General features: G+C 36.7%; 1 protein-coding gene across 2 annotated transcripts in view; it reads left to right on the forward strand.

The window, feature by feature from the left end:
* Positions 1 to 13,679, forward strand: part of LOC121388632 — a 47,986-nt gene that overhangs the window by 3,193 nt on the left and 31,114 nt on the right. For both annotated transcript variants that reach the window (XM_041520053.1, XM_041520054.1), the window contains exons 3-7: positions 950 to 1,250; positions 5,335 to 5,548; positions 6,254 to 6,400; positions 10,499 to 10,593; positions 11,652 to 12,403. In XM_041520053.1, coding sequence (XP_041375987.1) covers positions 950 to 1,250; positions 5,335 to 5,548; positions 6,254 to 6,400; positions 10,499 to 10,593; positions 11,652 to 12,403 — 1,509 coding nt within the window. The remainder of the gene's footprint in view (positions 1 to 949; positions 1,251 to 5,334; positions 5,549 to 6,253; positions 6,401 to 10,498; positions 10,594 to 11,651; positions 12,404 to 13,679) is intronic.

Raw genomic sequence — 13,679 nt, forward strand, 5'->3', positions numbered from 1 at the left:
AGATAGAGCTTAAAAACATTAACATTGGGGGTTGGAGTGAGGGCAGGATATTCATATTTACAAAAAAAGACTTAACTGCAACATTTCATAAAAAGATTTTCACTAGCCATCGGGCATGGCAATAGTAGTTATTTACTAGCCCAACCTAAAATATCACTAGCCATGGGAGTGGGGCTACCATAATCTAGAAGCCCTGAAGGACTATCAGTGTTAAAATGAGTTACAGTGAAACCTCTCAAAACCAGACCCTCTGTTAACCAGAACCCCTCAAAACAGGACATGTTTCAAGGGCCCTTTTTAAATATCTGTACACAAGAGAACCTCTCTAAACCAGATACTGCTTATAACCGGACTTTTTAATTGGTCCATAGGGTGTCCGATTTAGAGGAGTTTCACTGCATACAGTGAAACCTCTCCAAACCGGACCCTCTGTAAACTGGAATTCCCCCTAAACCGGACATTTTTCATGGTCCGTTTTTTTTTTAATCAGTACAGAACTTAACCTCTCTAAACCGAATACCTCTTAAAACCGGACATTTTACTTGGTCTGTAGGGTGTCCGATTTAGAGGAGTTTCACTGTATATATATTTTGCAATCTGTAGCCATCAGGGCGAGGCATAGCCCAGTGGTACAGTGCTCACTTGATGCGCAGTCGGTTTGGGATCGATCCCCGTCACTGAGCCCATTGCGCTGTTTCTCGCTCCAGCCAGTGCACCACGACTGGTACATCAAAGGCTGTGGTATGTGCTATCCTGTCTATGGGATGGTGCATATAAAAGATCCCTTGCTGCTAATCGAAAAGAGTAGCCCATGAAGTGGCGACAAAGTGGGTTTTCTCTCAATATATATGTGTGGTGCTTAACCATATGTTCAATGCCATATAACCGTAAATAAAATGTGTTGAGTGCGTCGTTAAATAAAACATTTCCTTCTTTTCTTCTTCTGTAGCCATCAGCGTGTGTTTAAGAGTGAGGCGAAGGCACTGTGGGAGATGAGTCACCCGTCGGTGGTGCGTCTGCTCGGATTGATCATGGAGAAGAACAACTACTCCCTCGTCCTCGAGTACATGCACTTCGGCAGCCTGTCGTCATTCCGCGCAGACTTCCCCCATGTGAGCTCGTCTCTCATCATCAGCATCGTCCGCGATGTCGTCCTGGGAATGGACTTCCTGCACTCACAGGTTCCCCCCGTTCTGCACCTTGACATGAAGTCGGACAATATTCTCATCAACCGCCAAATACGCGCCAAGGTGAGATAAATTAGTGTCATAGGTTTTGTAGTTACCCATTTTCATTTCAACTTATTTTCGTGCTTATATATCCAATTAATGTTCAAGCATGCTGTCCTGGGCACGCACTTCAGCTATTTGGGCTGTCTGTCCAGGACAGTGGGTTAGTTGTTAGTTGGTTAGTGGTTATTGAGAGAGAAGAGGTTGTAGTGGCCTTACGATGTCACTCTGGGTGGTTGCCAGTACCGGGCTGCGAACCCTGTACCTACCAGCCTGTAGTTCGATGGCTTAACCACTGCGCCACCGAGGCTGGTGTAGTTACCCAGAACAGTCTTTTAAAATATTGTTGTTGTTGTTATTCTTTTCATCCTTCTCCACCTTCAATTCCTCCGATAGTATTATAGTGTTGTGTATGCACTAAAAAATAGGCTAGGATTTAAAAACACAGCCATCATTTAAAATGTTTATATATATAAATAATATTACATAAAGCACCACCACCATCAGTTCTGTAATTTAATGACCATTTTTACATTTTTGCCTTTTTCAAATTAATAATAAGATGACATACGTACATCACGTCATCCTGGTGTCATTGAGACAAAGAGGTTAATTATACATTCTTATTTCTATTAATATCATTTTATCAATATGTTCAGGATCTGTAGCACGTGTATATACAAAAGTAATCTAAAATTAGCAAGTTAATGTATAGAAAAATTGTGGTGAGAACAGACATTAGACCACTAACTGAACTTGTTGAAATTTTAAAGTACAAAGTCACATTTCAAGTATAAAAAGATAATAATAATAGTGCATAGGCCTAAATGCGTTTCTCAAAAGGACATACCCTAGCTAGTATATTTGACTATTGTAACCGTTTTTGATAACTTAAATCATACTTGATTTAGATTTTATTGTTTAAATTATCAGTTTCCGTACATTCGAAGTGTTTTTGGTCATCCTGGTGTAATATCACAAAATGCATTTCTTATATTTTTAAAAACGCACATGCATCTGAGAAGTAACAGTTATGGAGTCAAGTTTTAGTCTATTTTTAGAGGGTATTTCATCATTTTAAAGTCACAGAATCATGTTTCATTCAATTGTAACTTTATCAAAATGTGTTACAGGTTTGTAGATTAACTAAACTAAGAGTTAATTTTCATTGGTTGAAACTAGAGTATGTCCCTTTAAACTCTTGTTAAATTACTATAAAGACCAGATTATTCTAACCTTGTATATAAAACATTGTTTTTAATGTACAGAAATACTGAGTAATCCTACTGTACTACATTGTATATTTGTAATGTTACTACGTGATTAAGATATATTTACATTAAATAAAACGTTGTCATTAAGTCCATGTATATATATTGCTAATTGCGAATTTTAAAAATATTTGGCAAAATAATTTAATGTAATAATTGCTATTTTGTGAGAAAATAACTTGGACTCTTCAAATTTTTGATGTTTAACAGATAACTTGGCGACATGTTTTCACTTGGCCAAAGCTAGCCCTGATATGTGCCAGTATCAATCAGAATAATGGGAAAGTAATATCAATAATTACAGGGCTTTATTACCTATGTTTCTAGACTGTGATAATGGGCATAGTGCCCCACCATTCTCCAAAGCTATGTCATTTTTTATTTCCAATTTTGGAGTAAAAAATTCCCATTTTTTATTATTATATAAACACATTTTGAAAATGATACATAACACTTGACAAACACTCTTTCCCTCCTCCCTAATGTTTTGTAATGCAAAATAGATATATTAATTTGAATAAACAAAACAAAATTTTACAAATAAAAGATGAAGATAACATTGATAATCATCATGTATCACTATTGGTGAGTAGAAGGTTTTAATAATAAAATTTCCTGTCCGAGTCAGGCCCTGATCCTATCGGAGGTCGGACTCAGGATATGCATGTTCAAAACCCTAGTAGTATATGAGCACGTTAAAATAGTTACCTACGTACCTACCTAACCTAATAATGAAAATGATGTGAGGTGTAAGCTTCATAAGATTAGATTATATTCATAGATTATAGGTTGTCAGGTCTGTATTTGGGTTAATCTACATGTGGAGTACGAGACACTGTGACTATTTTGATGTCAGTGTTTGACAACTGATAGGATAGTACATAAGACATTTTATAGACCTATATCAATTGTGGGGTGTTTGTTGTAGGATTGAAAGAAAAAAGGAAGAAATGTTTTATTTAACGACGCACTCAACACATTTTATTTATGGTTATATGGCGTCAGACATATGGTTAAGGACCACACAGATTTTGAGAGGAAACCTGCTGTCACCACTACATGGGCTACTCTTCCGATTAGCAGCAAGGGATCTTTTATTTGCGCTTCCCACAGGCAGGATAGCACAAACTATGGCCTTTGTTGAACCAGTTATGGATCACTGGTCGGTGCAAGTGGTTTACACCTATCCATTGAGCCTTGCGGAGCACTCACTCAGGGTTTGGAGTCGGTATCTGGATTAAAAATCCCATGCCTCGACTGGGATCCGAACCCAGTACCTACCAGCCTGTAGACCAATGGCCTGCCACGACGCCACCGAGGCCGGTTTGTAGGATTGAATCCCCTAATTCTCGGATTGGGGTTTTCCACTGCTTCACATATAGCTGGTATATTAAAGGCAATGGTATGTGCTGTCCTGTCTGATTTACTGATGAAGGTTCTCAAGGAATTACAACTCTTAAACACCCATCATAACTTCATCTTCCACAGATCGGCAGCCATAGATCTGCATTTCCACTGTTTTACAGATACAGGTTCTCAAGGAATTACAACTCTAAACACCCATCATAACATTCTATAGGAAAACTTCAAAAAATCCAAAATCAAGCTGCAAGACTTATTACTGAAAAAAGCAAAGAAATGTCCACTGCAGAAATAATTAGCTCTCTCAAATGGCTTAAAATCAAAGAGAGAATTGACTTTAGAACCTGCCAGTTTGTCTACAAAGTCCTCAACAAACTATCTCCATCATATCTAGAAACAATGTTTCAAACAACTTCAGAAATTCACTCCTTAAATCTGAGGTCAACTCAACATGAATTAAAACCAAGAACAGAATTTTATCGCCATAGTTTTTCATGCAGGGGAGCTAAACTGTGGAACACACTACCTTCAAAGATAAAATATTCTCAATCCCTCGCCTCATTCAAATCCAGTTATTTTAAGCACTATTCAAATAATAATCAATTTTAAGATATACCTTTGTTGTTGATTTTGTGTTTGTTAAAATAATTATGATGTATTGAGTTATCACTGACTCAAGTTTCTTAACAAATTGATTTAAATATTATTTATATATTCATAATATGTGCTATTGTTCCTCATGCTATACATATTACATGTATGTTGATGTTGTTTCTTTGAATGTATGTATGTATAATATCATGTATAGATTAGAGAGGGCCTCATGGGAGACCAGTCACCTTGTACTGAATGTGTTTACCCTCTGAAAATAAAGAATTTTATTATTATTATTATTATAACTTCAACTTCCACAGATCGGCAGCCATAGATCTGCATTTCCACTGTTTTACAGATACAGGTTCTCAAGGAATTACAACTCTAAACACCCATCATAACTTCAACTTCCACAGAGCGGCAGCCATAGATCTGCATTTCCACTGTTTTACAGATACAGGTTCTCAAGGAATTACAACTCTAAACACCCATCATAACTTCAACTTCCACAGAGCGGCAGCCATAGATCTGCATTTCCACTGTTTTACAGATACAGGTTCTCAAGGAATTACAACTCTAAACACCCATCATAACTTCAACTTCCACAGAGCGGCAGCCATAGATCTGCATTTCCACTGTTTTACAGATACAGGTTCTCAAGGAATTACAACTCTAAACACCCATCATAACTTCAACTTCCACAGATCAGCAGCCATAGATCTGCATTTCCACTGTTTTACAGATACATGAAAGTTCTCAAGGAATTAAAACTCTAAAACACCCACCACAGCTTGAGCTTCCACATTAGAACATTTTAAATGCTTACATTTTAAAAATGTACCAATAATTGTATTTTCATGATTCCACTTTTATTTTAGATAACTGATTTTGGTTTGGCTCAGTGGAAAACAATGACCCGGTCAATAACACAGAGTCAGAAAACTACCGAAGGTATAAGTCGAAAGGGTACCGTGACTCACGTACCCCCTGAAGTGTGGAACAATGTGAACACCCCACCCAACAAGGCCTATGACATCTATGGCTTTGGGATCGTTGTTTGGGAGGCAATAACAGGAAGCAGACCATTTGGAAGTAAGTGTATGGGAGATATGGGGAGGTAATTCACAATAAAACACTTTTAACTGCATGACTATTTGCCGGGGTTAATAGGTTTCAGATTATGTGTACTGAAAAAGAGACAAGAAATAATATCAAAATAAAAACAAAACAAAGTTGACAGTGCCAGGACTTCTTGAATTTTTATAAAATCCACTAGCAATGGGATCAGTGATTGTAAAAATTTACTATCCAACATTAAAAATTTACTAGCCCTACTTTACTTTAAGTTAATACAATTTTGCTAAATAATAGTAATAATCAGATATGTCACCTAAAGAGAGAGATAGAGCTTAAAAATACAAACATTGGGGGGGGGGGGGGGGGGGTTAAGGCAGGATATTCATATTTACAAAATAGACTGGATCATTTGATAAAAAAAAAATTCACTAGCCATCAGGCATGGCAATAGTAGTTATTTACTAGCCCAACATTGAATGTCATTAGCCATGGGAGTGGGGCTACCATAATCTAGATGGCCCAGTGACACTAATTTTATCACTTAGATTGAACAATGAGGAAATTCTGATCATGTAGATTTAGTTGATTCCTTTAAACTGTTTTGTCAAGATTATAATTGGATATTAGAGATATTGGGTAGCTGTGTGGTTAGCATGTAAAGGGGTAAGCTTATAATTACATTTCTCAAGTAAAGGAATTAATATCCACTTGTTAATTTAGACACCAGTGATGACATCATCCCCAAAGCTGTTCTCAGTGGTCAGCGGCCAGACATGACCATCATTCCCAAGGACTGTCCAGCCAAACTGACCAGCATCATGACGGAATGTTGGAGCCAGAAGCCAGATGCACGGCCTGATTTCTCATGTGAGTTTCACACACTGGCTATTTTGTTTTTACACCAAAGGACAAGCCTCTAGAAATTGCGAACACGATTGTTTTGTTTGTACATTGCTCATGCAAATTCACTGGCTATGTTGAAAAATTCACTTTCCCAATTTTAACTGTTGATAAAACGAAAAACCATTTTGCATACTGACATCATGTTTAATCAATTTGTCAATTCAGGGTCATACCCTCCATGGGGTGGGGGGGTGGGGTGGGGGGAGCAGGGAGGTGCAGTTGCCCCCCTGAGAATCTTACTCTTTTTTTTTTACTCCAGAAAATAGCATATACATCTCAGGGTTTAATTTGTATAGTATTTCATTTGTTTATAAAAAGTAGTGCTCCCACCTAGGATTTTGATCAGGGTACGTCCCTGCAATTTACACAACAGATAGGCTCATTAGGCATACTTTTTGGTTTGCTTTGGAAAAACGTGCAAACCATTTTCATCGGTTTAGAATAAAGTTATGTAGTTATAAAAAGAATCAATGTTACCAGTACCTAACAATTAACATCACTGGAAACAAATCAGTATTTTGTCACTTATAAATGAGCATATATTTATTTACTTATGATGGGATATCCTCCCTCCCCCACAACCCCCCCCCCCCAAAAAAACAAACCCCAAACAACAACAACAACCTTTATTAGCATAAAGTGTACATGTATTACAGTTTACAGCTCATAATAAAAGTAATGTCTCTGTTTAAGGCTCAGAAACGCCCACCCACCAAATTAGTAATTTTTCCATGTAGATACTTTGTTAAATTATTTATTTCATGATATTGTGTATTTATATAGAGGATAATAAACGAGTTACCAATTATTATCACATTTATGTCCCGAGTGAAATAATTTTTAGTTGTCACAAGCTTTAGCGAGTGACAAATGAAAATTATTTCATGAGTGTCATAAATTTGATAATAACTGGTACCGAGTTTGTTATTCTATTTATTACCTCAGCTATTTTTGTTTCTAAAAGCCTTTATTTTCGACGCACATGCACGAAGGCTAACCTGTATAGAAACGATGTAAACCACTTTACGCACTGTTCTAACAATTGCTATAACTTTGTAATTTACTCACATTCATAGATAATTTTTAAAAACAAAAGTTCTTTTTATTCTGCTACAAAATCTATGATGAACTGCATTAGATGTCAGTAGATGATGGTAAATTTGTCTCAGCTACATTCATTGATTTTAAAAAAGCATTTGACATGATAGATCATGATATACTCATGAAGAAACTAAGCATCTATCACTTTGATTCAAAATCTCTAAAATGGTTTGAATCATATCTCTCGGGTAGAAAACAAACTGTTGTTCTTGGCAAAGCCCGATCTGATCCTCTTAATCTCTCATATGGCATCCCACAGGGATCAGTACTTGGCCCCACTTTGTTTGCATTATATATCAATGATCTGCCACTCTATGCAAAGCATTGTGTCATGGATCTGTTTGCTGATGATGTAAGCTCCACATCTGTAGCTGATGACATATCTCTGTTAGAAAAACATGTCCAGTTAGATTTGAATGAGGTGAGTCTTTGGTGCAACCATAATAAGATGTCTCTTAACTTAAATAAAACTAAAATCATGCTTATTGGTTCTTCTAAAAAACTGACCTCGATTGCAGAAACCTCAACAGCAATGACTGTATATGTAGATCACATACCAGTGCAATGTTCCACTTCTGAAAAAACTTCTTGGTGTACACATTGACCCAACACTGACATGGGCTAACCACATAAATGCCATTATTAAAAAATCTTCTTATTTATTATACATTTTTCGACAAAACAGAAAATATCTTGACCAAAAGACCAGATTAATATTCTACAGCTCTTACATATTACCTCACTTAGACTATTGCTCCACAATTTGGGGAACCTGTTCAAAACATTCTATAGGAAAACTTCAAAAAATCCAAAATCAAGCTGCAAGACTTATTACTGAAAAAAGCAAAGAAATGTCCACTGCAGAAATAATTAGCTCTCTCAAATGGCTTAAAATCAAAGAGAGAATTGACTTTAGAACCTGCCAGTTTGTCTACAAAGTCCTCAACAAACTATCTCCATCATATCTAGAAACAATGTTTCAAACAACTTCAGAAATTCACTCCTTAAATCTGAGGTCAACTCAACATAATCACCTTTATGAATTAAAACCAAGAACAGAATTTTATCGCCATAGTTTTTCATGCAGGGGAGCTAAACTGTGGAACACACTACCTTCAAAGATAAAATATTCTCAATCCCTCGCCTCATTCAAATCCAGTTATTTTAAGCACTATTCAAATAATAATCAATTTTAAGATATACCTTTGTTGTTGATTTTGTGTTTGTTAAAATAATTATGATGTATTGAGTTATCACTGACTCAAGTTTCTTAACAAATTGATTTAAATATTATTTATATATTCATAATATGTGCTATTGTTCCTCATGCTATACATATTACATGTATGTTGATGTTGTTTCTTTGAATGTATGTATGTATAATATCATGTATAGATTAGAGAGGGCCTCATGGGAGACCAGTCACCTTGTACTGAATGTGTTTACCCTCTGAAAATAAAGAATTTTATTATTATTATTATTATTATTAAAATGACATTTTGTTATACGTTTAACACCAAAAACAGAGAGCCGTAAATGAAAACTCTTTAAACTACATGATGTCATTTTGTGTGTTTGCCAAATTGTGATGACATCATAGTTAGTACTGACAAGGTCATTGGTTTGTAAGTGTCAAATTGTCCAATAGTATTGTTCGTTAGACCAATGCAGAATATTTCTCACTGAGAAAATATGGAAAATATTTTCGCTGTTATGAGTGATCACTTGGGTAATAAAGTCTTCATAAAACATTCGTATCCATTTGGAACATCTCATTTCAATATCATGTATTTTGTATCATGTATCTAGAAGTGATTCTTCAAATCGGTATTACTTTATTGAAGCATTATTCATATGTTTACTTATGCTTACTTAAAACAAAATTGATAATTAAACTTTTTTCAGTTATTTAAACAAACCTGAAATATGAATATTTCATGCTTGTGTTAGTTACCTAAAGCAAGTTTGGGCCACTGAAAGTTAAAATTTGGTGGCCCTGATATTTTGTTTTGGGCCAGCATACTTTCCTGATGAGTTTCGAACCTTGCAAAAATTGTGAAACTACAATTATCGTAAAAGAAACAACAAAGCTTTTCACTTTTGTATTCAAAGACGTGAATACATATTTGTATTTGTCACCTCATATTCGTGATATGTATCATATTCGCCACCATGTGTATTCGTTACACCCCTAGTTTTGTTTTTTCAATGTATACACTTTATAACTTGAATAAAATTACATTGGTAGGTATATTGATGTCGTGGATGGGTCAAAGATTACTGGTGGCCAACTATTTGTTAATGAAATGTTGCATGCATGTGACAAAAAACCAAAAGAAGTGCCTTGTAGATGGGTTTTTTGTTATACACCCATCTGTGATGGGTCGTATTATGGTATGGCATTGTCTGTCTGTCTGTACGTCCATCTGTCTGTTAACATATTCATTAATATAGATATGGTTTTCTATCAAACTACTTATGGCCATATCATGTACATGTACCTCACCGGTATTCTTGTTTTATTTTGTATGATCATAGCATTGTAGATTTTTTTTTTACCATTTGCCATCGGGATTGCATAAAGTAATTTTTGTGGACCGAATATAAAAACTACTGTCCTCCGATAATGGGTTAAACAAAGAGGAAATGGGTTACTTGAACTTATTTTTGTGCAACCCATAAATGTCTTATGCAAATTTTCAGTTCTTGGGGGTGGGGGGGCCGGAAGGATTATGATTTAGTTATACATATTTTTTAATCTTCCTATTTGCTTGATCTGCCAAATAATGCTAAAAAATGTTGTTGCAGTATATAAAAGTGTAAAAAAAATATTATGTTTCTTGGATTTTAATTGAACATGAATGCATCAACCTTTCTAGGCAAAATACCCGAATTAAACCTTATTGGTATAGGGGCAGGTTAAAAGTACTCTCTCTCTCAAGGCAATTTGTTTTATTGCAGCGTTGAAAGCACAAGTGAATATACTCTTTGAGTCCTTTGCACATGTTCTGCCAAAAGATTTACAAGATTTGGAAAAGGCTATCGGAGATCTTTACGTATGTATAGTGTATATTGTTACAATTTAAAAAAATATTTTTTTATTGCCCCAGATCAATGTAACAATGTCAAGGATGGGGTGCCTTGAATCATTGACTTACAAAGTGTTTGTAACATACATATCCATACATTATACATAATGTATACATAAATAAACATATTTTCACAGATATACACATATATTTTTAGTAATTTAAAAGTACCAAATTATTTTGTTACAAATTGATATAATATACAATAAAATATTTTGTGTTACACATCATCATCCATGTCATAATGAAAAAAAAACCTAAACAAAAACCCATCTTCATGGAATTTGAAACAAATTCCCACTTAATTTTATACATGCATTAAAATTTACAAATACAGCATTCTGAATCAGTGGCGTATCTAGGGTATGGCAGGTATAGCACATGCCCTGGGTGCCACTTGAAGGGGAGGGAGTGCCACTGAGCAGTTTCTGTTAAAGTCAGACGTTATCTAACAGATGTTTGCACTTCCCCACTTCCCCACATACAAGATAGCACCAGTGGCGTACCTAGGGTATGGCAGATATGGCACATGCCCTGGGCATCACTTGAAGCCACTGAGCAGTTTCTATTAAAGTCAGACGTTATCTAACAGATGTTTGCACTTCCCCACTTCCCCACATACAAGATAGCACCAGTGGCGTACCTAGGGTATGGCAAATATGGCACATGCCCTGGGCATCACTTGAAGCCACTGAGCAGTTTCTATTAAAGTCAGACGTTATCTAACAGATGTTTGCACTTCCCCACTTCCCCATATACAAGATAGCACCAGTGGCATACCTAGGGTATGGCAGGTATGGCACCTGCCCAGGGCACCACTTGAAGGGGGTGGGGGGGCACCACTGAGCAGTTTTTGTTGAAGTCAGACATTGTCTAAAAGATTGGTGTCAGATGTTTGGACAGGGGTGCAATTTCAGTGCTTGCTATAGGCGCTATTTTCCGTAGATATGCCACATTTCTGAATTGTACAGCCACTGTGACTAGTCTAGTTTAGGTGTGTAACTAGGCCTTGTTTGTGTTTGTAGCAACCCGAAGACATTGGCGGGGATACGCTTGGGACAAGTGAGTCTGAGACATTGTATGACATCGTAACTAAAATCAACCCAGCCAGCAGTACTGCAGCACCTTCTGATGTTGAAATGGTAGATGCTCAACCGCAACCGTCTACTTCCACCGACACTACACCGTCTGCTTCATCGGTCAACCAGGCTTCACCCAAGTCAACCGAAGTCAGTGGTCAAGCAACACCTACCACTGAATCTCAAAATCAGTCAACAAGTACCACCACCACCACCACGGATAATCAAACTAATCCGAATGTGTCTGATTCTTCTGGGTTGTCACCTGACCAGAAGAAAGCAGTGAAGCGGGTGTTGAGAGACCCAGTTGCCATGCTACTCATGCACAGAGATCCATCCCTGTGTCACAGCATCTACCACATCAACAGCATCACACAGAAGCAGCTGAAAAATCCAGGCTTTCTGTTGAAACTAATGGAGGAAGATCCCGAATTAAAAATGGACTTGATGAAACGAGGTACCGAGTACTTGGGCTGGCTTTTTAATCCAATGGACATGAAAGAAGAGATTCGTAGAAACAGGCCACGACACGTTGCCAAGCCAGAGGTTGCGGAGAAAATGAAAAATCTGAAGAAGGAGAGAGAGAAACGTGAAAAAGAAGAGATTGGTTCTCGAGGGCCAGAACTGATGATGGGAGGTGGTCGACACATAATGATGGGTGGACTTTCACACTTGTTCAATTATCCCTCTTCAAGGAGGTGAGTGTCTGATAAAATAATATTGAATTGAAGCCCAAATAGTGAACTTGTTGATGATAACAAAGAACTACTGGGTCAGCGGTTGGCTGGTATACAACAGATATAAACACATCTAGATATGAAGGGCAAGAAACGGAGAAGGAAGGAAATGTTTTATTTAACGATGCACTCAACACATTTTATTTATGGATATATAGCGTCAAACATATGGTTAAGGACCACACTGATATATAGAGAGGAACCCTGCTGTCGCCACTATATGGGCTACTCTTTTTCGATTAGCAGCAAGGGATCTTTTATATGCACCATCCCACAAACAGGATAGTACATACCACAGCCTTTGTTACGCCAGTTGTGGAGCACTGGCTGGAAGACCGTTCATCAGAATCAAAAGTAACTTATAACTAGGAATGATGATTATCATTGAAATGCAAAAATATATAAAATATTGTCAACGTATCTAACTGCGTTATGCTTCCAATTTCGTTCGGCTTGTTTTCTTGTGCACAGTTCGTGCATTCAACATCTGATTTGTTGTCATTTGTGAGGTTTTTCTTCACAGTTCGAGAACATTTCCATTAACAATAAAGTTCAGACAAGTAAGTATCTAAATACAAAACTTTACAAACCCTAAAACCACTAATTTTATTATGTCGTTATTGTTTAGTCTTTAAAATTACCGATATCGGGTCCACTTGACTCATAGAAATTAACTTATAATGGAGGAAGATGAATTAACATTTGGTGCGTGTCACATGATCTCACACATAATATTCAGAGCAATTAGTGGCACCATAATGATTGTTAACGGTTTGAATAATTGTCCGGTGCTCAGTTTAGATAGGTTTCCAGTTTAGAGAGATAAACCTTAGTGTTAAAAGATGCGAAAATCACGGGACTGTAGAAATTGTCCGGTGTTGAAAGAATTCCGGTTTAGAGAGGGTCCGGTCTTGGGGGGGGGGTTTCACTGTATATTAAAAAAAATCAGTGGACCTATTTTTGTCCTAACCAATACCTCACAAAGAGTATATCAAAGGTGCTGGTATGTGCTGTCTGAGAAAGAATATGTCAGTGTTTTCTTCATGATACATTACAAAGCATGCACTGTTCTTTTGCTAAGATATGGCATAGTTAATTAAAATGTTTGTTATTCGCTATGTTGTTCGATTTGTTGAACATTATCTGATAAGATTATGTTTAAATGGGAGCGGATGTTGCATCTACCAGTAACTTTAGATGTCCTACGATCAGCTCAAGATAGTGGCTGTTTCTTCTT

Source organism: Gigantopelta aegis, chromosome 14 (genome assembly GCF_016097555.1).
Source record: "Gigantopelta aegis isolate Gae_Host chromosome 14, Gae_host_genome, whole genome shotgun sequence".
NCBI lineage: Eukaryota > Metazoa > Mollusca > Gastropoda > Neomphalida > Peltospiridae > Gigantopelta > Gigantopelta aegis.